The sequence below is a fragment of the Apium graveolens genome, chromosome 3 (assembly GCF_009905375.1).
Source record: "Apium graveolens cultivar Ventura chromosome 3, ASM990537v1, whole genome shotgun sequence".
In the NCBI taxonomy this organism is placed as follows: Eukaryota; Viridiplantae; Streptophyta; class Magnoliopsida; order Apiales; family Apiaceae; genus Apium; species Apium graveolens.
This window is the reverse complement of record NC_133649.1, coordinates 7602678-7628712: the sequence shown is the minus strand read 5'-3', so window position 1 is coordinate 7628712 and position 26035 is coordinate 7602678. Positions and strand designations below refer to the sequence as shown.

The 26035-nt window shown below is 33.9% G+C and overlaps 2 protein-coding genes across 2 annotated transcripts; both read left to right on the top strand.

The window, feature by feature from the left end:
• The first annotated feature begins 5251 nt into the window (after positions 1 to 5251).
• LOC141713816 (putative bifunctional methylthioribulose-1-phosphate dehydratase/enolase-phosphatase E1 2) lies at positions 5252 to 10359 on the top strand. The gene is made up of 12 exons (XM_074517387.1): positions 5252 to 5371; positions 6344 to 6493; positions 6799 to 6978; positions 7078 to 7214; positions 7925 to 8020; positions 8249 to 8368; positions 8522 to 8611; positions 8866 to 9042; positions 9221 to 9340; positions 9743 to 9852; positions 9946 to 10064; positions 10187 to 10359. The coding sequence occupies exons 2-12, from the start codon at positions 6352 to 6354 to the stop codon at positions 10276 to 10278; spliced, it is 1383 nt and encodes a 460-aa protein (XP_074373488.1). The 5' UTR covers positions 5252 to 5371; positions 6344 to 6351; the 3' UTR covers positions 10279 to 10359.
• A 2168-nt stretch (positions 10360 to 12527) lies between these two features.
• LOC141711563 (wax ester synthase/diacylglycerol acyltransferase 4-like) lies at positions 12528 to 15404 on the top strand. Its single transcript, XM_074514105.1, has 5 exons — positions 12528 to 12812; positions 13208 to 13783; positions 14378 to 14734; positions 14826 to 14963; positions 15035 to 15404. Exons 1-5 carry the CDS (start codon positions 12606 to 12608, stop codon positions 15176 to 15178), a joined length of 1422 nt encoding a protein of 473 aa, XP_074370206.1. The 5' UTR covers positions 12528 to 12605; the 3' UTR covers positions 15179 to 15404.
• Positions 15405 to 26035: the final 10631 nt, after the last annotated feature.

The window sequence follows — 26035 nt, the reverse complement described above, 5'->3', positions numbered from 1 at the left end:
GCGTTTGTGAAACGTCAAGAATCTGACAAGCTTGGACCTAAATCCGAAGAGTGCATTTTTGTAGGATACCTTAATGAAACAAAGGCGTATTATTTTTATAGTCCTTCTGAGCAGAAAGTGTTTATTGCTCGAGATGCTGTCTTCATGGAAAGAGATTTTGTTTCCAAAAGAAACAGTGGGAGAACTATAGATCTCGATGAAGATCGAGAACCGCAAAATAACATTGAACCTGAAGTGGAACAAGAGCAGAATAATGATAATGCTCAACAAACACAGGTTGTTCGTAGATTTGGTAGATTTCGCCATGAGCCAGAGAGATATGGATTTCTCATGACTCAGTGTGGTGATTTGATGCTCATAGATGAAGAGGAGCCTCTCACATACCAAGATGCTATGAACAGTCCAGACTCTAAGAGATGGCTTGAAGCCATGAAATCCGAGATAGATTCCATGTACGAAAACTAAGTATGGACTTTGGTTGATCCACCTGAAGGGGTAAAACCCATAGGGTGCAAATGGGTTTTTAAGAAGAAAAAGGACATGGATGGAAATGTTCAGACCTATAAAGCTAGGCTGGTTGTAAAAGGTTTCAAACAAATTCATGGTATTGACTATGATGAAACTTTCTCACCAGTGGCTATGGTCAAGTCTATAAGGATTTCACTTGCCATTGCAGCATTCCATGATTATGAAATCTGGAAAATGGATGTCAAAACAGCCTTCCTTAATGGAAGCCTTGAAGAGGATGTGAAAATGACACAACCTGAGGGTTTTGTCGATCCAAGGAATGCTGGCAAGGTATGTAAATTGCGTCGATCCATTTATGGATTGAAGCAATCCTCTAGGAGATGGAATATCCATTTTGATGAAATAGTCATAGAGTATGGCTTTGTTCAAAACGAAGATGAACCGTGTGTTTACAAGAAGGTTAGTGGGAGTTATGTGGCATTCATAGTACTATATGTTGATGATATACTACTAATGGGGAATGACATACCTTCTCTAAAGGCTGTTAAGACTTGGTTAGGGAGCAATTTCTCCATTAAAGACTTAGGAGAGGCATCCTACATTCTAGGAATGAGGATCTATAGAGAAAGATCTAGAAGGATGATCAGTTTAAGTCAGAGCACATACATTTATAAGGTTTTGCATCGTTTTGGAATGCAAAATGCAAAAAGGGGATATGTCCCCGTGTCTCAAGGGATAACGATCTCTAAGGACCAATGTCCGAAATCATTGGATGAGAAGGACCACATGAATAAAGTTCCATATGCTTCAGCAATTGGATCTATCATGTATGCAATGGTATGTACTCGCCCAGATGTCTCGTATGCTTTGAGCATGACGAGCAGATACCAGTCTAATCCGGGTGAAGGTCACTGGACGGCAGTTAACAATATTCTTAAGTACCTGAAAAGAACTAAAGATTCATTCTTGGTGTATGGAGGAGAAGAGAAACTCGTTGTAAAAGGTTACACCGATGCAAGTTTCCAAACAGACAGAGATGATACTGTATCACAGTCTGGTTTTGTGTTTTGTCTAAACGGAGGTGCTGTAAGCTGGAAGAGTTCAAAGCAAGAAACAGTAGCTGATTCTACAATGGAGGCTGAGTACATTGCAGCTTGTGAAGCAGCTAAGGAGGCCGTTTGGATTCGAAAGTTCATTTCTGATTTGGGAGTGGTTCCATCGATCGCAGATCCCATTGATCTATACTGCGATAATAATGGAGCCATTGCACAGGCTAAAGAACCTAGATCAGACTCCCGGGCTAAACATATACTCAGGAGATTTCACCTTATTCGAGAGATTAATGAAAGGGGTGATATACACATATGTAAAGTGCACACAAATAATAACATTGCAGACCCACTGACCAAAGGCTTGTCGCAGCAGAAGCACGATGGTCACACTAGTTCCATGAGTATTAGATATATGGGTGATTGGCTCTAGTGCAAGTGGGAGATTGTTAGTGTAGGTGCCCTAGAGGCAATACATTATTCTTTTAAATCTTTATGTCAGTTGATCATTCAATAAATGTATTTATTATGACCTTAATTACTGCGATATTTTGTTAGCATAATAAATGTCCTTAGAATCATGATACAAATTGTATAGTTTAAGTACATGACTTGAACTTGAGATTATATAATATATCATATTCTTAAAGGTCCCTAGTCGAGTATTATTATATAAGACAATAATAATACATAAATAGACTAGTATGTTGTTTGACAAGATAACCACATCTCATTGGTTATAAGTATGGGGATACTAAAGTCAATACATAGGTACATGTGAGAGTACATGGTACTGGACAGACCCACAGTGAGATTCTTCATGTTTAATAAAGTCATAAGAAAGACTCACAGTGATAATGGTGTAACGATCCTTTGACTTGAAATCATTATATTTCTATACGAGGATTAATATACTTTGACTACATTAAAAGTTACTTTTAATCGGGTGATGATAAAAGTGGACATCGAGTATATCATGAGTCGTATGAGAAATATGAATGATAGATAAAGGATTTAACTCTCCTATAATTAGGAGAGATATTATTGGCCTCTTGATTGAGTGAGATTATAAAAGCATGGCCATGCTCAAATAATGATTTGTCTTGATAATCTACTCATGGATCAAGTAAACCCGGATTAAATGTTGAAGAGGATGACTAAATACATGCCTCGAGTTTAATCTATAATATGTATGGTTAAAGGGATTATATTACACGAAAAACATTAATCACGAAAGGTTTTTATCTAATCACGATTTAATTATTGTTTAATTGGGTAACAATGATGTATTACTAGATACCGCTCATTATTTATAATTTTATTAGAGAATAAAATTATTGCCAATTAAATAATAGCCTATAGGGTCGCACAAATAGAGCACTTAATGGAATAGTTAATTTAAATTATGGATTTAAATTAATTGATGATTATTTGAATTTTATTATAATTAAGTAAGACTTAATTGAGATAATATAAATTCAAATTAAAAGGAATGTTTTTCCCATAATAATTAAGTATGACTTAGTTATTAATTAAATAATAGAAATTCGTTTTTATTATTTAATCCAATACCTACTAGGGTTGGGCTTTGTTGTTATGGGCCTTTTTAATCAGCCATTATAAATACATAATGATAGGTTAAAGAGGCTTGTACGTTTTTGAGAAAACCCTAGCAACAAAGAGAGGCAGAGGCAATTCAGATCGTCAAGAAGGAGGCTAGTACATCCATTCCGTAGTCAAGTTCGTGAGACGTTCTTGAAGGTGCTCGTGTGGATACCATAGAGGTGTTTCTCCGAGAGGTAGACACAAAGCGTGATAGCTAGGATCTCCGTTGAGTTCGTGAAAGTTAAGCTCTTGAAAGGTATGATTCGTTATCTCCATAATCTGCCCATAATTATACATGGATCCTGTTTTGGGTTTCGAATTTTTTTTTGTTTTATTTACGTTTATCCGCTGCATTTTATGCCTTCGGAACCCAACAGTAAGTAGTCCGGACCTGGAAGTTGAAATGGTTTTGGGGATTTCCCCCCCAATGGTTTGAATTATTACAGCTGTTACTTTTTAAAGAGACGTGCCGTAATAATTGTCATCATTGATTGCTACTGCGATGTGTGGCCTGGATGGTGCCACGTGGCCATAGGCTGTTGGGATTCACCGTGCCTATAAAAGGCACTCCTCCCCTTTCCTTTTTCCTTTTACCTCTTCCTTTCTTGCTCTTTCTCTCTTCTTTCTCTTTGAAGCCGTTCCAGAAGTTTTTATCGAGATCTCTCATTGGTGTGCCACCGTTGTTCGGTCTTCTTCAGTCTCTCCGTAATCCCTTCATCTGTAAGTTCTTTGTTTTTCTCTTCTTGTCCTGTTTGCTTTGTTTCCATTCTGATATTTCGTTGTTTGGTTGTTTTGGTTTATATATTTTGTTTGTTTCGCATTATTTCATGTGCTCATAGGTTTGTCTATGTTCGTGTGTATGTATGTATACATTTTTTGGGCATAATTTGGTGTTTTGATTTCGGTTAATTGTGTTTATGGAATTTGGGTTTTTGGTTGAGTCCGGACTTGGTTGCTTAGTCCGGACTGATATACTTTTGTTATTTGGTATTTGATGTTTTTGTATTGTGGTGACTTGGGTCCGGAGTAATAGATTAACTTTAGGGTTGTGTAGTCTGGAGTGGTTATTCTGTTTGTGTTTTTGTGTTGGTTTTAGGCTTTGGGCCTACACACTGTTTGCTTCCGAGTTTAAATAAAATTGGACATAGGATAGTCCGAATCATGTAGCTTTCAAGATAAATAAACTGTAGGGATTAGACTAACCTTTATCACTTGTTTTAGGTTTATGGTACGAACTAAAGCTCGTGCAAAGGCCTACATTACTTGCTATGTGGTGCCGTCTGGTTCAGATTTAAAGTCTTCTAGTGATTCTGGGCGGATTGAAATGGGGAAGAAAGCGTCGACCTCTGACTCCGAAGGTATAAATAAGCTATATGTAGCTAGGATTTCCTCTAGGAAGGTGCCTTGTACTCTGGAGGGCTTATGGGTTGATACCCCGGGTTATTTCATCACCAAGAGTGATGAAATAGAGAACAACTTCTATCATAGTTTTAATAATGTATATCATATCATAAATCACATGCATCCCCAAATAAATTAACCATACATCTGTAAACGAAAATGAATATGCAAATATAAATTGAACAAATAAAATTCTATCATATTACTTAGAAATCTTAATATTATATTGGAGATGGAAAAAAATACACAAACCATTCAAGATATTGTAGTAGTTACGTGAAAACATATGATACATATCAAACTTAAAAAATTAAGATATTATAATAGTTACGTGAAAATATACGAGAAGAGTTATAAATACATATCAAACTTAAAAATTTATATAAAATTATGGATGATATATTAATGAATCGGGTTGGGTTGGGTTAGGGTAAAGATATTTGTAACCCGTACCCAACCCATTTATGTCGGGTTGATCAAGAAACAGCCCATTTATAATTCGATTTACGTTGGGTCGGATTTTTCGGGTTGAAAAAGGGTGGGGTCGGGTCGGGTTGGTCGGTTTACTCAACCCCATGTGCAGCCCTACCTGAAGGGCTCCAAATTCCAAAATGATGAATCATGTTTCAGAACTTATTAATAAACCTGACCCAACAAAAACTAACTAATAAAAAATAACCAAACAGTTAAATTAATCGAAAAGTCTCTTTTTAGCTAAATCGAAAAGACTTTTTAGCAAGTCCCCGGTTGAAAAGGTGCCCTCCCAGCTTCAAATTTCCCACCATAAATTCTCAAACTCTTTCATTTATTTCAAGTCTTCAACCATCATTGCTAGTTCATCTTCTAAGGTGCATTCTTAATTTATCAATCTAGATTAAGATTAAGTTTAAACATGTATCACTAGTTATATTGTATAAGTTTTATTCATGTGAATTATTTTTTGAATTTTGATCATGTATTTAAGAAATCTAGTTTAACTGTTGTATAAGTTTTATTCATGTGAATTATTTTTTGAATTTTGATCATGTATTTAAGAAATCTAGTTTAATTGCTTTCAAGTATGTAAAGATGTTGCGGGGAGGTCAGGAGTTGACTCCCTGTATATGTATATGTGTGTAATCCATTAGCAAAAAAAAGATGGTATACAAATTATCCTTAACTTGCGTGGTTGTTCTTTTTAGGTACACTATTATTCTACTCTTGGGTTGATATGATTCACTCATAGATATTCAATTTTGCTGATCACTTTTTTTCCGTTTCATTGATAATTAGGGATAATTTTAGTACTGATGACACGCAAATTGACAATCATCGTTAACTAGGGATACTGTTAGTACTGATGGCATCTCCAATATGACAAACATTTCGGGTAGAAGGAAGTCAGTTTCGTAAATTTTTGCTGGTTTATTGAAAGGAAAGCACTGAAAAGAACCAGCCAACCATTTTAAGTTTTTAACACAATTTATTTGAAGGCATATGAAGTACTAGTTTTTCTACTGTGTGCCCCGTCGCACTCTAAATACTAAAATCTAGGTATTTTTTATGAGTTGTCATTTTTTTTATTGGTGGATATTTTTGTGCATACATGATTCCATTATTGTAAAGATCAAATTATATTTAATAGCAACAACTTAAATAGCATATATATAATGACAAAATTTTTGTGAAGTAATTCCTAGTTCAGTCTATTCACACAGTGTTATGTAAACTCCCAAGTCTAAATAGTTAGTTTTGGATCATGCAACATGATTTTTAATTCTTAAAGGAAAGCCACCAGAGACGGTAACTAACCAATATCTATCTGGATACTTCTCATTCAGAAATTCCCATGATGGAAAATCTTGATCCACAGCATGCCTCGGGACAAAGATTTGCCAGATTATTCCCATTTTCACTGTTTCGCAGACCAATAGGTCCATGCAGTAAGAGAATCGACTGCAACCAGAACGCGAACACGTTCAATTCTAAAGGTACTGAAATAGTCTGAAACAGAGAGGCAGATGAAGCATCACATTAAAAGAACATATATTGAAGTATAGGCTTCAAACTGTTGTCTTCTGGAAGTTCCATGCATACATTTTACATTGCGGCATCTTGAAATTTGTTTGCTGTTCACTTTCTAGTAATCGCAATATGTGTCTTAAGTTTTGCATCTGAGCTGAATCTCTTATCACGGTATTTTTTAAAGTAAAGGCAATATGTAGGATCAGTCGTCACCATCAGTCTCGTCCTCCAGGATGCAATTCTAACCCTGAATTTCTCAATTACATGACAGATCCAGTCTATAGTAATCTGGAAACCATTATTGTGAAGGAAACAAAGGGCTTGGTGGCTGAACTCTGTAGACACGTTTACACACTTGGTTGGGTATTAGGTACTGGAGGCAGCATTACTATCAGAGTCCACGATGATGCCATATCCAGGTCTTCACAACTCATTGTCATGTCCCCTTCAGGTTCTCCATATTATCTTTCCTTTTAAAGATGTGTATGTTGCTTTAGCTCTTTAGGTATATAATTTTGCCTGATAAGTGTCTAAGGCTATTCTTTTAAAGGTGTTCAGAAGGATAAGGTAGACCCCGAGGACATGTTTGTGCTTTCTAGTGATGGATGCATTTTGTCGAAACCTCGTACCAAGCTTTATCCTCATAAACCTCCCAAGTGTACTGACTGTGCTCCTATTTTCTTGAAGGTATAATGTTAACCGAGCGGTTAAATCCTAGTATAGTAATTATACTACTATAAAGAATAGTGATCAGTTCTTACTATCAATACCGCCTTTTGTTCTGAAAACTCTCTTATAAATTTTTCAGTGTCTTTTATCTTTTAATTTTTGTGACCATGTTATCTGCCTTTAACAATAAGGTCTGCATTCCTATACGAGGCTCTTGAGTGCCAATTTATGTATGTATCAAACACTGAAGTTTATCTGGCTTTGAATGGCATAACCGCATAAATATAGGTTAAGAAATACTAATTAATATATATGTTGTTGCAGAATAGTTTGACTGTTATATATTGCCCACATGGGTGATTTGGTTGTGCCCTCAAATGTGCAAACGCTTCTATGTTGTTGAGTAAACACGAAATTTATAACCAATCCAAATCCTTTCATTATATTTTTCTAGTGTTATAGTGCTCCTGAAATATATAATGAATTCTTTAAAGTTGCGAGGTTGTTCTTTATTTGCTGAAATGCTGCATATGAGTGCAAGTCATTATGTAGTTATCACAGTTTGGTGACTTAGTAAAAGCCTGAAATGTAAACTCAGTTCCTATGTCACAGGGACTGTTATCTATGAAAAGAAAGAACTAAAATGTTTTTTTATTTTATTTAATGTATGTTATTAGCCATATATTGATGTTTCTGTCGTGATGATCTTGCATCTGACTTTTCTGCAGGTCTATGAGATGCGTAATGCTGGGGCCGTGATTCATAGTCATGGAATCGAGGCTTGTCTTGTGACAATGATCCATCCTCTGTCTAAGGAGTTTCGAGTAAGTTCTGAACTTCTGCATGCTGCCAATTAATTTGAAAATCGGTTGTTCTTGTTCTGTATCTATTTATATGCGGTTGACCTCTGATATAGTAATCCTCCTGACTGATATAATCCTCATTGTTCAAGACTTCAAGTGCAATTAAATGAAGCATCATTATGTTTCAGCGTCTTATACTTAAGTTTAGGTAAATGTATTATTTTCTGTAAAGAATTTTAGTTGTTACAGATAACTCATATGGAAATGATAAAAGGAATTGAAGGGCATGGTTACCATGACGAACTCGTAATTCCGATAATAGAGAACACTGCATATGAAAGGGAGCTAACGGAATCTTTTACTAAAGCGGTAAATTGATAACATGCTTTATCGTGCTTGCAGAACTGATGTAGATTTTTATTCCTTTTGTTTTTTCATCCATTATTGCCTTAATGTTATAGTCGATCTCTCCTTAACTTGTTTTATATTTTAAGTCATCAGTTTCTCATTTGCATCACACAGATTGAAGCTTACCCTAAGACAACAGCAGTGCTTGTTCGCAACCATGGTGTGTATATTTGGGGAGAAACATGGATCAGCACTAAGACTCAAGTTAGTAAACTACCAATGCTAGACAGACTCTAAGATCAATAGAATTTTAACAAACTATATCTGCATAAGATGGATTTTGTTATTCATAACTCTTGGACCTTGGTCCAATGGAGTCTTTAGGCTATCTGATGGAGTGTTAGTCTCACTATAAAAGACCACAGAGGCATAAGAGCTGTAACGAAACCACCTCTTTGGACATCCTTGGGTTTTACTTATGCTTTTTATTCCAATTACTTAACAAGTACTTTTAACAGGCTGAATGTTATCACTACCTGTTTGATGCTTCCATTAAGATGCATCAGCTAGGATTGGACTGGTCTTCCACAGGACATGGTCCTCTTCCCTCTGGCGCATTTTGTAGATACCTGAATAATGGTCATGCCAGGAGTAAGGAAACTAATGGCTTTGGTTGTGTTACTGAGCTTTTACAGGCGAGTTTCTACTCTTTACAAGCATAAATAACTGTTTAAAGCTTCTTGATCCATTTATTTTTTGCTAGTATTGTTACCTAAAACAAGTTATGCGTAATTGTTTATGTTACAGATTCAGAATTTGTTTGTTTTTCTTTTGCAATGGTTAAGTTATTGAATGACACTTCTTTTGATGCAGGGGTTTATTCTACTTGACATTGACGGAACAACTTCTGAACTTCGACATAGTGAGTTGGTTGGCGTCATGTTTGATGAAGTGCCAGAAGTTCTTGAAAGATGGTACGCCTCAGGTATCAAGGTACATATTAACTAATCAAATTGTATGTAATTACCAGATGTGTTTATTCCGCGTCTTATGGTTTTGCCATCTGTGCTTTGGTTAATTTTTCTTCAATTCTTAATTTTTTTGACGCGTAACTTTCATGTTGCCTGATGCCCTGTGAGTTAAATACTGTAATTCCATGTCAGAATCTTGTCCAAATACTGTAACTCATAAAAGTCTATCTACACTGCATATGTTAGGGTAGACTTGTAAATACCAAGATGCAGGTATGAGATCCAATATTCATAAGATCAGATAGAAATAAATCAAACTCTTAGTTATGGTTTGCTACGATAATTTTTCATCTGATGTTTAACTTGCAATTAAATTAATTAGCAAAAAAACTTGCAATTAAATTGATGGTGTTCACATATTCAGGTTTACCTATACTCGAGCAGTAGCAGAGGAGCACAGCGGCTTTTCTTTAGCAACTCTAATCATGGGGATCTCGGAGAGTACATATGTGGATATTTTGATACGACAATAGGGTATGTAAAATGAAGCTCGTGCTTTCTGGTGTTTAGCTGACTGATGATCCTTGAATACAACAAAATGTTACTCTGTCAAATTTTACAATGCAGAAGCAAAACAGAAGCGAAAAGTTACCTTGAGATTTTGCTAACAATTGGTGTTGATAAACCTGAAAAGATTTTACTCGTGACAAGTGACTTCCAAGCAGCCATGACTGCAAGGGCAGCAGGTAAATTTACTAAATACAATTTTTATTACAGTTTTACAGGCTGCATCAGTTGCATGGCTTTTTAGGAACCAGTTGTTTGCTGAAATTGAGCTTGTCCTGGTCTTGTGATAATACTTTCTCAGGTTTAGAAGTGGTAATCTCAGTCCGGCCAGGAAACTCACCTATACCAGAAACTCCGAACTTTAAAACTATTGAATCCTTGTCACAAATATGATGTAAACAATGGTGTTTAAAGTATTTAAAACATACAAACTCATGATTGTAATGATACATTGAGGATTGAAATTATGTTGCTATAATGCAAAACATGAACACACTACAAAATATGAATTTGGGTTACAAAAATAATTGAATCCTATACGCAGTAAAAGTCCGCTATACATATAGATATGAGTCTCGTGCATTCAAATCAGAATCCTGGTTTATATATATCGCGCAAAAAGATCGCGGTATGTTATGTTGTATCATGCGTTTGTCATAAACCGGAACCCTGAGATTCCTGAAATTATACAGTCTGGCCACTCTTCAGTAGTCTCAATTCTATGATTTTGTCTAGCTATCAAGCATGGGATGCAACAATAAGTGGACCATAATTTATATACTGTATTTACAAGTGATGTTGTAGTGTTATGTGAGAGTGTGAGACCATTCCCCACATTAGAACAATCAGACTAGACGACAGTTATGGTGTTCATTATAATGAATAGACGTTCATAGTAAATTTGGGTAGTTAATAGCGGGCAAAGGGCGGTGACAGAATTTATTTACCCCCTAATTTTCTTATCTTCAATTTTAATATGTCAAACAACCCTCCAACTATTTTCACCAAAAATTGTACTCCGTTGACTTAAAAGATTGAAAAAGTAATTTATTGACTCCATATATATGTCATAAAAATCAGCCGATTTTTTAAAAATACTCGATATGATAAATTATCGATAAGTTATTTAATTTTTTAAAATTCATATGATAAATCACATAACGATATCTCAATCGATTAGTTTCAATTTCTGAAACATGGTATCAATATTACTTTGACTCACGTGTATCCATCTGTTCCTTCACGTGCAACACCTAACTACCTCAATTGGTACATACCAACAATTTCAAAGACCCCAAATATCTTTTTTTTTATTCAAATGAATCTCAATGTCATTTTATTAATAATTGACCCCAAATGTCACTCAAAAATGGAGTTTCGGGTAAAGTTTTTGTTATTAATGAAAAACGGAGTTGCGTGTTCCTTTTTGATTTTTTTTTCAAAAAAAATATTGAAAATGCAACTTCAATTCGTGTTTATAGGGGCAAAAAGCAATCTCAGGATGAGTTTTTCATATTAACTCATTTTGGATCTGCGTTTTGGTTATTATTTTTTTCGCATCCTGAGAAAAACTCGGTTAGAAACTGCGTTTTTACGAAAAACTCGGTTTGAAACGCCGTTTTTATATCCATAAACTCAAGACGAGACTGCGTTTTTGGCCGAAACAATTTCTGAAATTGCATTTTCATCAAAGACACAGTTTGAAACCGCGTTTTTAGACAAAAACACGAAACGAAACTGCGTTATCCTTTTATTCAAAAAACATAAAAAAAATTGTTATAAAAAAACTCAACATGAGACTGCGTTTTTCGTCTATTTTGAAAAATATCATCCATAACGCCGTTTTGGAATGACATTTGGGGCCAACAATTTAAAAGGGATATTGAGGGTCATTTGACTCTAAAAAATGACATTTGGGCAAACACCCCAATTTTGCTGGAAAATTGTGGACTAGATTCCTAAAATAGAGTCGGCAGACAGTTTCTACAACACTGATTTGCGAGCTCCACAAGATGAAAGGCTTTAAAAAGGGGTGGGTGAGTTTCCTAGAAATTTGCTGATATTTTTATCACATGACCAACACTAAATTACATGTTGCAAGTTGCAACATATACGCTGCTTAGTTTGTTGTTATGATTATAAACTTACATCAATTCGTACACCCCACACGTCCAGTCTTTCCTGTAACGAAATTCGCTGGAGTTTTGACGTAGAGCGGAACTAGAAATACAAATGAGTATCCATGCTCGATTCTCGAACTTACCCTTATTCCCAAATTATTTTGTTTTACGGTTCCATCTCGAACATGGACTAATATAAGTATTTGGTCAGTTTCGACGTGATTCCCTCCGTTGTCGATCCTGTGCCCGACTGCCAGAAATATTCAATTGTGGTAAATTGTTAGTATCTTTTAGGTTACTATAAAGTTGAAAAAAGATAGATTTTTCATGACACAACATTCGCCAACTTGATTATGGTTGAAACTTGAAATGTGATATAGATTTATCATGACACAACATTCACCAACTTGATATAGTTGAAAATTGATTAATGCAAAGGGTTTCCGGGTCCAGTGCCTTTTCTCTTTACAGGTTAAGCACTGTAATAAAAACATTCACAAATCTACAATGTAATAAATACTCAGTAACCACCCCTATGGCCGTCCAGTCCATAAATATGAATGTTGTGGTGCCAATGTACGTACACACTAGTTGTAAAAGATGGAGCATCAGAAAATAAACATGGAAAGTTTATGGTCAGATGATGAAGTTCCGGTTAGTCCTACTGGCCAGTACTTCAACAGCTCTGCTCTTTCGATCTCTGTTCTATCCGTGTTGGAATCAGAAATCCCTATCGATGATTCCCCTACATTCGTGCTCCTCAACGATCTCTTCCTTCCCATCAACCCTCGATTCTCGTCCATCATGGTATATTATCTGTGTGTGACTGCATTGTTTGACTGTTGTAGGATACTAGTGTGCAATGATTTATGTATATTTCTGTCTTTCCTTTAGTCAATTTTATGTAGTATTCATTTGTTGCTGTTCTTGGCTTAGAAAAGTGTTAGCATTAATGTAGACTATTTGTAGACTTAAATGTGAAAATTTCCTGATTAAGTTAGTTTAGTTAAACAGAAATGTACCTTCAATCTACCTCGAATTGAGTTTGTCCAAATGTGTTTAACAAAAGCTGGTCTGCATTGATTTTCCATGTTTAGCAGTTTTTAGCAAAAAGATTAATAGATATCTTTTGCTAAATAATCTGGTTGAATCTGTAAAGTATCGTTTGTTTCTTAAAGATTGTTCTAATTTTGTGATAACAGGTTAAAGACAATAATGGTGTAAAGCAATGGAAGAAAGTGGATGTTAAGCTCCAAGATCATGTAAATGTCCCAACTTTTCCAGAAGGGAAATCTCCGGAGTTTTATGATGCTTGCCTAAACGATTATTTATCAAAGATAGCATTGGATTTGTTTCCACCAGGACGGCCTTTATGGAATATCCATATAATTAAGTACCCTACCAGTAATGCAGCTGGTAGTCTAATTTTCAAGCTTCATCATGCACTTGGTGATGGTTTTTCGCTTATGGGAGCCCTTCTTTCATGTCTGAAAAGATGTGATAATCCAGCGCTTCCCTTGACATTTCCTAATTTTCAAATGAAGACAGACTTGAATGAGGAAAAGGGGAGTGTTTGTAAGAGTTTGACTAACGCGTTTTCTACTGTAGTTAACTCTGCTTCTGATTTTGGATGGAGTCTTCTAAAGAGTAGCTTTCTGCAAGATGATCAGACACCGATAAGATCCGGGGTTGAAGGAGTAGAATTGCTACCAATGAATGTGATTACTATGTCATTTTCGCTTGATCAGATCAAGGAAATTAAGGTCAACCTTGGAGTGGTATGTCTATTACTTCATTACAATTTCTTGATCTTGTAAATATTTTAAGAACGTCTTTGGTTGCATATATCAGTAGAAATCATATCCATCTTTGACAGTTTCGCAACTCCCTGAGATGAAATTGATCAGTAAAAATGACCACTTATTACTAAAAACTTATGTGCTACACGCGTAAAGAAAAGTGATAATTTGTAATATTTGCCTATTTATTACCCAATTTGTAGACATTAAACATAATGTTTGGCAGATGCTGCCATTCAGAAGAAATCATTAATTGGTTGATATGTCTCAAGACAAGCTATCGATGCATTTAATCACCAGTGTACAACTCTTCCTGTATGCATGCACACAGCAGTTCCCAGTTTCCTCTGGTATTAACATCAACAGCTAGGCTTCAGATAAAATATTATTCCGCGTCTTTTATTTTATTTAGATCCCATTGGCCTGTTTTAGAATGCGTGTACCTCATTTGAAGATGCAAATGGTCCATATTTTCAATCCACATTTAGCTACAATCAATGTGAATAAAATAGTTAGTTGCATCTGGATATATCTTGCTGTTAATTGTATTTATTGTGAATTTTTTTTTGGCAGACAATAAACGATGTACTTACGGGAGTAATCTTTCTGGGGACCAGATTATACATGGATGCAACAAGCAAGGAGTCGAAAAATGGAGTTTCTACTGCACTGGTGTTGCTCAATACTAGGAACATTGGTGGTTACACATCAGTGGCTGAGATGGTTGATGCTTCTGCAGTCGAGAAGCAGTGGGGAAATCAGTTTGGTTTCTTACACGTCTCAGTTCCAGAATTGAATGGAAAAGAATGTTCTAACCCGAATCAGTTCGTCTACAATGCACAAAAAATCATCAGGAAAAAGAGAGACTCTGCAGCTGTTTTTCTCACTGGCAAATTGTTGGAGACAGTGAGGAGATTCAGAGGTCCCGAGGTAAGACTTCTGAATCTGTAACATCAATTTAGTTAGAAAATTATGATCTAGCTCTTAAATTTTTTCCACAATGCGAATATATGTGAATTAGGCCACGGCTCAGTACATTCGTAGCACACTGAAGAACTCGAGCATGACTATATCAAATATGATCGGACCACTGGAACGTATGTCATTAGCTAATCATCCTATCAAGGGCTTTTATTTCATGGTAGTAGGGGTTCCGCAGGTACATTTACGTATATTTTACCTGATACATTGTCCTAAATTGCAGAGTCTTACGATAACGATTAATTGCAGAGTCTTACGATAACGATGGTTAGCTATATGAAAGTGGTAAGAATTGCTGTTGGAATGGAGAAAGGCCTAATGGATCCCCAGAAATACAAGTCATGTATTGAGAGTGCTTTTGATATGATATATAAAGCAGCTCCATCAATTTGATACAAATGTGTTTTACATTCTTTCATTAAAGATATTGTATGTTTGGTTTTCCCTTGAAACAAAGAAATATACCGAAATGAAAACTTTGGTTATTTCAATAATTTAGAGTACATCCATGCACTTTAAGGATTTCATGTAATTGTTATTAATTTTTGTTCCAGAATTGTGGACCCCTCGTACCACTCTGGTTACTACCACTTTGTTAGTGATATTTATTATGATTTAATTTTTTGGTGATCGAGCGCATACATATCACATCTCATTATCATGATAATTATAAAATATACAAATTACACATCAGTATTTTGTATTTTTTAGAATAATTTCTAACATTTTTCCTTAATGTATGTTACGTAACTTTTGCATTTGGAGTTTCATGGAAAATCATTTCTAAGAGCAAGTCTAATAGCCGAGCTATTCTAACTCTGAAGTTAAAATTTAAGAAATAAGGATAAAAAATATGTTTCAAGTCTATTAGTGATTTCTTAAATAATTAAAATCAGTAATTCACTCTTTATTTGTAAGTAATAGCACTATCTTTTTAAAGATCATCTAAATTATTTTATAATATATTATGGGAATAACTATATTTTTCTCTATCTTTTATATTATGTTTTAATTAATACAATGTACTTTTAATAGTAAAATGTTGTATAAAAATAAGATTAAGTAATATTATTGAAAACAAATATGCTCATTTATATTTTTAGTTACTAAAAACTAATTTTTTAAATTATATTTAAGAATTGAGTTACGAGGATGTTGCACTTGCTCCGAGAAGACAGTAAAAACTTTTGGACTGGGCTGACTGTTTTTTATTTTACAGTCGATAATGACGGCCCATAATGGGGAACTAGTAATGGTTATTTGACACCATATTACCAATTTTTAAAAATAGGTGTTACACTGGAAGGTCCGGTAATTTACTGATAGGCTAGCCCTATAACCCGTGCAATACACGGGCTAGGTAGTCATATTTATTTACACTTAGCATATTTATTAATATATAATTTTTTTAATAATTACGTTAAATATAGTATTTTGTTAGTTTTTTTTTAAACTTGAACATTGTTTTTAATTATAAATAATAATGATGTCGAGTATTAATTAAATTTGAATAATTAAATTTTTATTTATATATAAACTACTTTAGTACAAATAAGTACATGCATATATAATTATTAGCTTTTGCAATTTTATAATTTAATTTCTATTTACTTATGTTCGGATATTAACATTTTTACTATTAATAAAGTTTTAAATAAACTATTCAAGCAATAGGTCTTAGAAATATATATCTTACACCTGTCCAAGTATTAAACATGTGTTTTAATTGTAATGATCTGAGTTTACTATAATCAAAATTATTCTCTTAAAAAAATTGGTTACTTAAATAGTTTAAAACTAGTCGGCACATTACCCGGTTTATATATCGACTAATCAAACGATTAAAATTTTCAATATTTCAAATAAACCATATTTTACTTTATATTTTTTATAATATATCTATATCATAAATACATGTGTATGCGTCATACTAATTTATATGTTGTATTGATTTATAAAATAAATTTATGTTGTATTGGTTCATAAAATAAATTTAATTATTTAATATTATATTTTTAAAGATGTAGTAATATTTCTTCTGACAAATTAACGGTTTTAATATTGATCTAAACTTTATAATCCTATTGATGAATTAATTAAAGGTAAAGGATATATATAATTAAATTTAGTTTCTCCTCAATCGGATGATGTACATATTTTAATATTTTTATCAAAAAATATTTCCCGCGGAGTATATTTCGCAGATTCATAACCCACTTTTTATAAATAAAATAAATTATTGACTATTAATATTTTAATATGTCATAATTTAATATGTCATCATTTTCAACAATACTCTTTAAATTGACTCCTTATTATTTTTTATTATTGAAAATATATTGAATTTAAGAAAAACAAAAGTAAGCGGTAAGAGAAAGATTATTTTGTTAAAAATATATAATAAAATATTAGTTAAGAGTAAACTTTGCCTCTTAAAATTGAGGGAGATTAAACTTTGAATACAGAGTATTGGACTGCTCTAAAAAATCGTAGTTTGTAGCTAATTTTTCTAAATAAAATTAGTACTCCTACTGCAGTACTTTGTTGTTTTTATTTTATCTTTAAATAAGGAGTAGGGTATAGTATGAATTCAAGGGACAAAATAGTTTCACTAGTGGTGGAGTTTGAGTTGGATAGTTCGAGATAAGGGTGAGCAAACAAAGGTCAAACCGATCAAACCGGACCGGACCAATCCGACAAACCTTCTTTTTCGGTTTTTTCGGCGGTTCGACTTGGTCTAGGTTTGTTATGAATAAAAACCATTATTTTACGGTTTGACCTGGTTCTTATCTCCAAACCGAACCGTTAAGGTCGAACCGGACCATTTCAAATTATATTAATATATTTATTATAATTATATACCATTTTTATGTATATATATATTAATTACTTAAATTTATTTTATACTTTATATATTTATTTTATAATTAATATCTTCAAATTTGTATTTTACATGTAATATTTGTATTCTAAATTTTAAAAAAATAATAAATTTTATATTTATGTATTTAGTTAGGTTTAAAACCCTTACCGATCGGACCGAACCGTTAAATCGCGGTCTGGTCTACTCTGGTCCGAAATTTCGAACGATCCGATCCGTTTTAATATTTTGTAAAACTGTTATATATGGTCCGGTTCAATTTGATCATAAAAAACCGACCAAACCGACCATTGCACACCCCTACTTCGAGATAATGAACTAATAGTCTTGTTGTAGCCTGGTAGGACCTCAATGTTGTATAATTATTTCGTATTTTAAAAATTAATTATTAAAATTTTAATAATTACGCAATGTTGCCTTGTTTTCTCAGAGAAGTTAATCTCGTTGTTTAGTATGGATAGTTTTATGTGTAGGTGTTTTGTTTAGAGGCAGATGCTAAGTTGAGTCAGACTCCTGCACAGACATGTATTTTTTTTTATTATTATTAAAAGAAGGAAAGTTTCAGAATTTTTTTAGGAAAATGTTAATTAACTGCCTAAACTAATTTTTTTTTTAATATTAAATGAAGGAAAGTTTAAGATTTTTTTAGGAAGGTGTTAACCAACCGACTAAGCAAAATCATATTTTATCTAGTTTAAATCCCGTGCGATACACGGGTTCTCGTTAATATTTAAATTTCTTATTTTTTCCGTCATATTATAATTTTAAAATATTTATATAAACATATAATAATTATAAATTTAAAATAAAAATAATAGAATAACATGTGGTCGTAATTTAGTAGAATAAATATACAATATTTAGTAGTTTAATAATTTAGTAGTTTAGTGGATATATAACACTATTTATTTATTTTTTTAATAATTGGATAAGTTGTGCTTGTAGTTTAGTAGGATAAGTAAACTATGTGTATAGTTGTTTAATAATTTAATAATTTAGTGGATATATAACACTACTTATTTATTTTTTTAATAACCAAATTTAGGGAATAACCGTTGAACCAAATTATAGTCCATTCCAATTATTATAGTAGAGTATGGATATGTATTTGCAGAAATATTAATACTAATCCATAATTCTTATTTAATATGTAAATTTGAAATTAGTTTAAGTAAGTTGATCTGAAGTTTTATTCAAAAGATACAGATTAATGTGGGTGAAAGCCCAAAATAACCAAATTTTATTGGGGGCTGCCCAAAATACACACGTTAAAAACAGGTGCCCAAAATAACCAGACAGATACGCATATAAGAAATGCGTGTACAATACACGCATTCAACATATGCACATATTGTAAAAAATTTATAGCTATGCGCATACACTATATGCGTATGCAAGCTATACGCAAACGGAATATGCGTATGCTCCTTGTGCCAGGTCAGCTCACAGGAAAATTTTGAAACTATACGCGTTTGATGTATGAGTGTAAGACACACGCATATGTTGTATGCGTGTTCAAATGGTTATTTTGGGCACCTGTTTTGAGCGTGGTTATTTTGGGCAGCGACCTCTGAATTTTGGTTATATTGGGTATTTTCTCGATTAATGTTGGGATCACGCTATGCTCTTTAATCACATATGAAAATGATATATGTCTTATTTGGATTGAGTTATATTCCCGTGAATTTGTTTTTGAACATTTTTAAAGAATCTCGTAATTAAACAAACGCAATAGTATATATATTTATTTTTAAAAAAATAATTCAATAATAAAAAGTCATATGACATCTACCTATATAAATAAAATTGAACAAACACATAATTATATCGCTAATCATTTCGCTATGAAGTCCTCGATCCTCCTTTTGTTATAGAGCGCCCAATCAATTTTTTGAAAAGATATGTACATGCTATGATCCTCCAACTATTATATTAAGTAATCGACCATAAATGTATTATCATAAAAATCTTTATCATTGAATCAACACTTAAAAAATTCGCAATATGTAATTTCAGATATGATGAATAGTATAAAAATAAAAAAATTACAAAAATCAAACTCTTATAAGGAGAGATTAAACAAAATTCAAATAAATTAAAAACTTTTTTAAAAATAATAAAAAGAAGAAAAAATTAAGGTTTTGCACATGTGAAAGCGGATGAAACAGATAATAGAGGTGGCTACTTCAAGGGTCGAGAGACAAACTTAATTTATTGATAATATTTGAGATAATATATAACATATTTGGAATTAATAATACTAGCATAAATTCCGTGCGATGCACGGGTTTCCATTAATATTTTGAATTTTTATTTATCAAGTTATATTATATTTTTAAAATATTTATATAAATATATAATGATTATAAATTTATAATAAAAATAATAGAATAACATGTGGTCATAATTTAGTAGAATAAATAGACTATTTCTAGTAGTTTAACAATTTAGTAGTTTAGTAGATATGTAACACTATTATTTATATCCTTTAATAATATGATAAGTTGTATTCGTAGTTTAGTAGTGTAACTCCTTAGTTTTGATGATCACAACATAGTAAGCCATCATGTTATTTTTGAGAATGTTTGCAGGATATAACAGCTTAATGCCATTGCTGTTTAAGTATCATGACAGCAAGCTATCATTAGACAGTAATCTATTTTAGCAAGCTATGATCAACAGTGTCAGAATAACAGCAAGCCAAGATGCACAGTCCAGATTCAACAAGGAAGTCGAATTTCATGGAGATTTTATAGGAACTTCTTTTATATCAGTTGTAAAGACTTCTCTAATAAATATACGTGCATTATATATATATAGCTCAATTATAAAACGTTTTTACTTATTCAAATTGATTTCCTAAAGAATAGGAGTTTGTTTTTCTTTCAAACTCTATCTTTTATCTTCTGATTAAATCGTTTTATACTCTCAAATAGAAGAGATATTTTCTGAACGTTGGACTTCTGTGTTTCTCTTCTATCTTAACGTATACATAAACGTTGGAAAACCATCTCAACGATCTTACACGGTAGAATTGGATTCTAGCCGTTGTAATTTGTTGAGGCTGTTTTCAAACGCTAATGTATGGTTATATATATGTGATTTCTTGCAGTTTTAATACTGACGAATTTGAAGCAAGAACACATACAACTCCTGATCTTTATTGTTTCCAAAATACTCTCGAGCTCTGAATTATATGTTAGGTCACACACACTGTAGAGGGGGGTGAATACAGTATATAGCACAATCAAATCGAACTCTAATAACTCAAGTAACAGAAAACAAATTCTATTCAAAATAATAAACTCTGTTACAGTATGGAACTGTCCTCTCTCAGTGATGAACAAATATCACGAGAGCTGCTAGGGTTACAATGAATAATCTTCTCGATTATGATAACACTTATAGTGTAAACCCTATGTATGTGTTTATATACTATACAGTTACAAGATAATCGCTAATTGATATGGAATATAATTCTGCTTCCTAAAATATATCAATCAGATATCTTTTCTTCCAAGTATTCTATTCTTCATAGAATTTTTTCTTCATGCATATCTCTTCTTATGTTTGTCTCGATCTTCTCATCCTGTAAATCAGCTGCCTTCCTTATCTGAACGTTTCCTTTAAGTCCTGATATTATCTTCTGATAAATATCTTCTGAACCTTAAGTACTGATGACTTAAGTTCTGACTTCAGTATAAGTGCTGATTTCAGTTAAGTACTGATTTGTCATGTTTAAGTAAGATCTGTAAACTAAACATAAATCACATTAGTCATGACATTATCAAATATATCTAACAATCTCCCCCAACTTGTAAATTAGCATAATATACAAGTTTAACAGATATTTGATGATGTCAAAAACATTAAGTACAAATGCATGAGAATTTGACTAGATAACTACAACTTACAGTCCTTAAAGCTTTACCAATCTTTAACTTCTGATAACAACTTCAGTCTGTATTCATATCAGAATTTAAGTAGTTGTAGATCTTCTGATCTCTCTGATGTCAGGAGTTGTTCTGAGATAGTTCTTCAACAAACATCTCTCAGCATATCTGAGTTCATCAATCATCCTCCTTTTAGCATCTTTAAGTTCTACAGAGTCTTCACCAGTTTGAAAGATTGCAGCCCTGAGATCATTAATTTTAGCTTTCTTTATGTCCTGATCCAGTCTGATCAAATATACCTTGTCAGACTCAAGATTGAATTCCACAGCCCTGTAACCCAGAAAGGTAGTTATAATCTTAGCAGAGTTGGGCTTCATCTCAACAATATCACCCTTGTGATCTCTGTACTTTGGAAGATATGTGCTTTCAGACTTAACAGAATAAAGCCTTTTCTGTCTCTGAATCTGATTCTTCAAATAGTTTGTAGCACTTTATGTTATTTTGTGATACACTTGAAGTAAGAATAATACATGTTCCAGTTCTTCAAAATACTTCAGTGGAATGGCATTTTCCCTTATATGATAAACCCTACCATCTGTCATGAAGTACAACAAGATGTGTTCTTTCAAGTAGGTATAGTAAACCATTTGTACAGATTCTAGTTGATTCAATCTCTCAAGAGTTGCTCCAATACCTGGTTCACTTAAGGAAGTTGGATCATTGGTTGTGTTATGTACTCTTCTTTCATCAACACTTCCCAATCCAGTTTTATCTCTTGCTTCCTTTCCAGTAACTACTTTTGCTTCAAAACCACTTACAGCAGTCTTCAAAGGTTGAGTCTGTTTGGCTTTAGTGAATCCTGGTAGGAGTATCTTCGAAGGTTTAACATGAGCAATGCCAGAGGTTTCCTTTGATTTATCTTCTGATATCAAGTTAACTTGAGCTATGTCAGAGGTTACTTGCTTCTTTGAGATATCAAAACTAACTATCTCTTGACTCTGAACAACTTGAGCCATGTCAGAGGTTGTCTTAGAAACTTTTCTTGAAGTCAGAGCAAGATCAGCATCTTCATCAGTAATTTCTTCATTCACAGGAGGCACATAAACTTTGATAGGTTCACCAACTTTCTCTTTGCCCTTGGACCTTGGATCTATCTGCAGTTGTGATTTAGCTTTGGTTGCTTCAGGATTTGTCCTTTCTTTTATCATAATGCCTTTGAGCTTTGGAAGTTTCTTTTTACCAGAAGCTTCAGATTTAGATTTGACTTTTTCTGATTTAAGTCTAGCTTCTTCTTCCATCAGACTCTCCAAGTCCATTCCTGGATTTTCCTTAAGAAATAACTGTCTTGACATTTCTTCATCAAGATCCAAAAGTTCATCAGAACTTATCCTTTTACCGGTAGCAGAAGTAATTCTTTTTCCAGCATCAGAACTTGTCATGTGACTTGTAATTCCAGCTCCTCTTGATGAGAAACTTCTACCTTGACCATGACCTCCACCCATTCCAGAGTTTCCCTGATCATCTTTTTCATCATCCTTCCCCTTCAGTGTCTTATCAGTTTTGCATTTGGACTTAATTACTTTCTCCCCCTTTTTGGCATCAGCAGGTAACATAAGAGAGACAAGCAATTCCACTGAGGCTTGGATTTCATCGAGTTGAGATTGCTGAGAAGCTTGATTTTGCAAAATATCATCAATCTGAGACTGTTGCTTCTCTTGGGTCTTCTCAATATAAGCAACTCTGTCAAAGGTAGGTTGAAAGAATTTTTTCTTTTCAATTTTCAAAACTGTTTCTTGCTTGAGTAATTCTTCCTGAATTTTATGTAACTCTTCATGAGTTGTTGAATGGAGATCTTGCAAATGTCTAGTACTCAATGCAGTAACTCGAAGCTGTGTCTTGAAATCATCATTAATTAACATTTCATCAGCTTTTGTCAAGTGCTCAGCAAGAATCTTTTCAGATGGAATAAAGGTAACCAAGTTCCATTCTTTGGTCCACTCATGTCCTCGAGGAGTTTCACTCCAAGGCACTGGTGCTTCTCTTCGAGTAAACTTCTTGACTAACTCACTTTTGTGAACAGTTTGCTGAGGTGCATGTCCTGAAGGACCAGTTGCATCAACATCTGCCTTCATAGCAATATCACCAGTAGGGTCAGTATTTGAAGCATCGGAACTAACAGGATCAGCATCTTCTGATAGAACAACAGTATGAGAAGCAATTGAGGCTTCAGCATCATCCTCTAAGTGCTGATCTGGTTCCAAGTTCTGATCAACAGCCATATCCTGATGCTCACCTATATTCTGATCATCAACATCTAGATGCAGAGAAGGTGTTGGAGACAATTCTGGAGTTTTAGTAGCATCAGGAAAAGGTGTTGTAGATGGATTAATTGATGTTCGAGCTTCTATGTAAAGTACCTCAGGCACAACCAGGTTCTGAATATCAATTTCAGCACTTGTGCATGGATTGACAGAGATACAGTCTCATGTACAGGAGCACAGATGGTGTGTTGGCCTTTTCTGTAGCAGCTTCATGAGTTGGAGTCAATGGAGAAGCAGTGGTTTCAGCAAATTCTGGTTCTTGTGAGATCAGAGATTCCTGATCTCCTTCCTTAGCTGCTGCTTCCTCATCATCTGAAACTGGCCTTTTAGCTCTCTGTTTCTTGTATCTCTTTGACGGTGGAGATTCCTTGGGAGGTTCAGCAGAAGTCATTCTTCTAAGCCTTTTGAGAAGCTTAGATCCCCCAATTCCAGAATCTTTCTGAGAAAAAACTTTCTCAGCTTCTTTAACAACAGGTTCTGATGCAGAAACTTGTTCCTCACTATCAGACTCATCTTTCAGAACAATCCTCCTTATCTTCTGTGGTGTTTGAGGAACAGTCTTTGTCCTCTTGGGCTTGGAAGATGAAGGCTTCACAGTAGGTGCTGAGGATGAAGGTTGAGCTATCTGTGAAGTTGTGAGATATGATTTGAGATATGTTCGGAGGGAGGGTTGAGGTATAGATGTATGAGTGGTATGTTCTGATGGTTGCTGTGGTGTTTGGGATGTGGTGGTGGGTTGTACATTAGGATAAACAGATCTATAGGTTTCAGGATCAGCATTTACCAAGATCTGTTTTACAGATTGAGGAATCTGTAAAGGTCTAACCACCTTTTTCTTAAGGTCAGCATTTACCAAGTCATTAAAGGCTCGTTTTGCAATTTTAAAGGGTGGATGTAAAGAACTGGCTAGTTGAGGGGCATCAGCACAGCAAAAGGTATATATAAGCTGACAGAATCTAGCAAAGTAAACTATATTTCTATCCTCTGTCATCCTATTCCCTATGAAACCTATCACAGCACTTGCAAAATCAAAATGAGTTTGGTTAATAATAGCATACCCGATGTGCTGACTCATTATTGGAATGACATCAAAGTTTGAACACTTATTCCCGAAGGCTTTAGTGATGCAGTCGAAGAAGAAGCTCCATTCCTTTCTGATATGTGCCCGTTTCAACTGTCCAAGCTTAGCCAAACTCTTTTCATACCCCAAACTGTCCATTAACTCTTGTAGAGCTGATTCCTCCGGTGTTGAAAAAGTACAGCCTTCTGGTAAATGTAAGGCCTTGCGAATTGTACCAGGAGTTACCACATGTTCAGAATCATCCACTTCAAAAACAATACTGGGAGTACCAGTTGCACCACCATTATCAAAATGCCCAGTCCGCCAAAATGTCAGAACTTATTGGCTTGAAAAGACTGAAGGTTGGGTCAATGCATACCCAATTTCGCTGTATGCAAGAAGATCTTGCACAAAATGCAACTCAGACGGAGCTTCATCATGATCGAGAATTGCAGCATAGTTATTTGGAACGAACTTAGCTCCATCAATGATCAAATCCTTAGGTTCCATGAGAAGAATCAAAAATTAAGAGTGCATGTTAAGTGTTTGATAAAATGTCTGTATGAAAAACCAACATCAGGAGATGAGAGATAGTAAAAGCAAAGAAAGAGAGATAAAGTGTAAAAATATATAAAAGATTGTATAATCTTCTCTCTTTCTTACTTATACTTGGTAAAAAAATATAACCGTTGGACACCTGTCAGACATGCATCAATAATGAATAGTTAATGGGCATGAGAAAACAGTAATCATGACTTATCACATTCAGGTTTTCAAGAAAAAACCGTTCCACTTACCCAGTAATCCCATTAATTGAGGTAAGTCAGTTTTAATTCAAAATTTAAACTGTTCCCACTTATTCAATTATTTTCACTGCAAAACCAATATTCTGAAAATAAATTTTAAGTGTGAGAATGACCAAAATAAATCAAGGAAACAAGTACTGATATTTTAAAGTCAGAACTTAATTTAAATCAATGATTAAAATGATCATCAGAACATGGATATATCATGATTTAACAGTGCATTTAAATGTGCAAACATCTCAAAGACAGAATCTTGCAAAAATAATAAATTTCATTAATATATTAAGAG

What these genes read in the sequence shown, in the direction of transcription:
- LOC141711563 (XM_074514105.1), top strand. Translation starts at nt 12,606, where the DNA reads ATGGAGCATCAGAAAATAAACATGGAAAGTTTATGGTCAGATGATGAA. An exon ending in CTCGATTCTCGTCCATCATG is followed by an intron (nt 12,813 to 13,207) that starts GTATATTATCTG and finishes TTGTGATAACAG; the next exon opens with GTTAAAGACAATAATGGTGT. An exon ending in GGAGATTCAGAGGTCCCGAG is followed by an intron (nt 14,735 to 14,825) that starts GTAAGACTTCTG and finishes TATGTGAATTAG; the next exon opens with GCCACGGCTCAGTACATTCG.
- LOC141713816 (XM_074517387.1), top strand. Translation starts at nt 6,352, where the DNA reads ATGATGGAAAATCTTGATCCACAGCATGCCTCGGGACAAAGATTTGCC. An exon ending in CGGAATCTTTTACTAAAGCG is followed by an intron (nt 8,369 to 8,521) that starts GTAAATTGATAA and finishes TGCATCACACAG; the next exon opens with ATTGAAGCTTACCCTAAGAC. An exon ending in TATTTTGATACGACAATAGG is followed by an intron (nt 9,853 to 9,945) that starts GTATGTAAAATG and finishes TTTACAATGCAG; the next exon opens with AAGCAAAACAGAAGCGAAAA.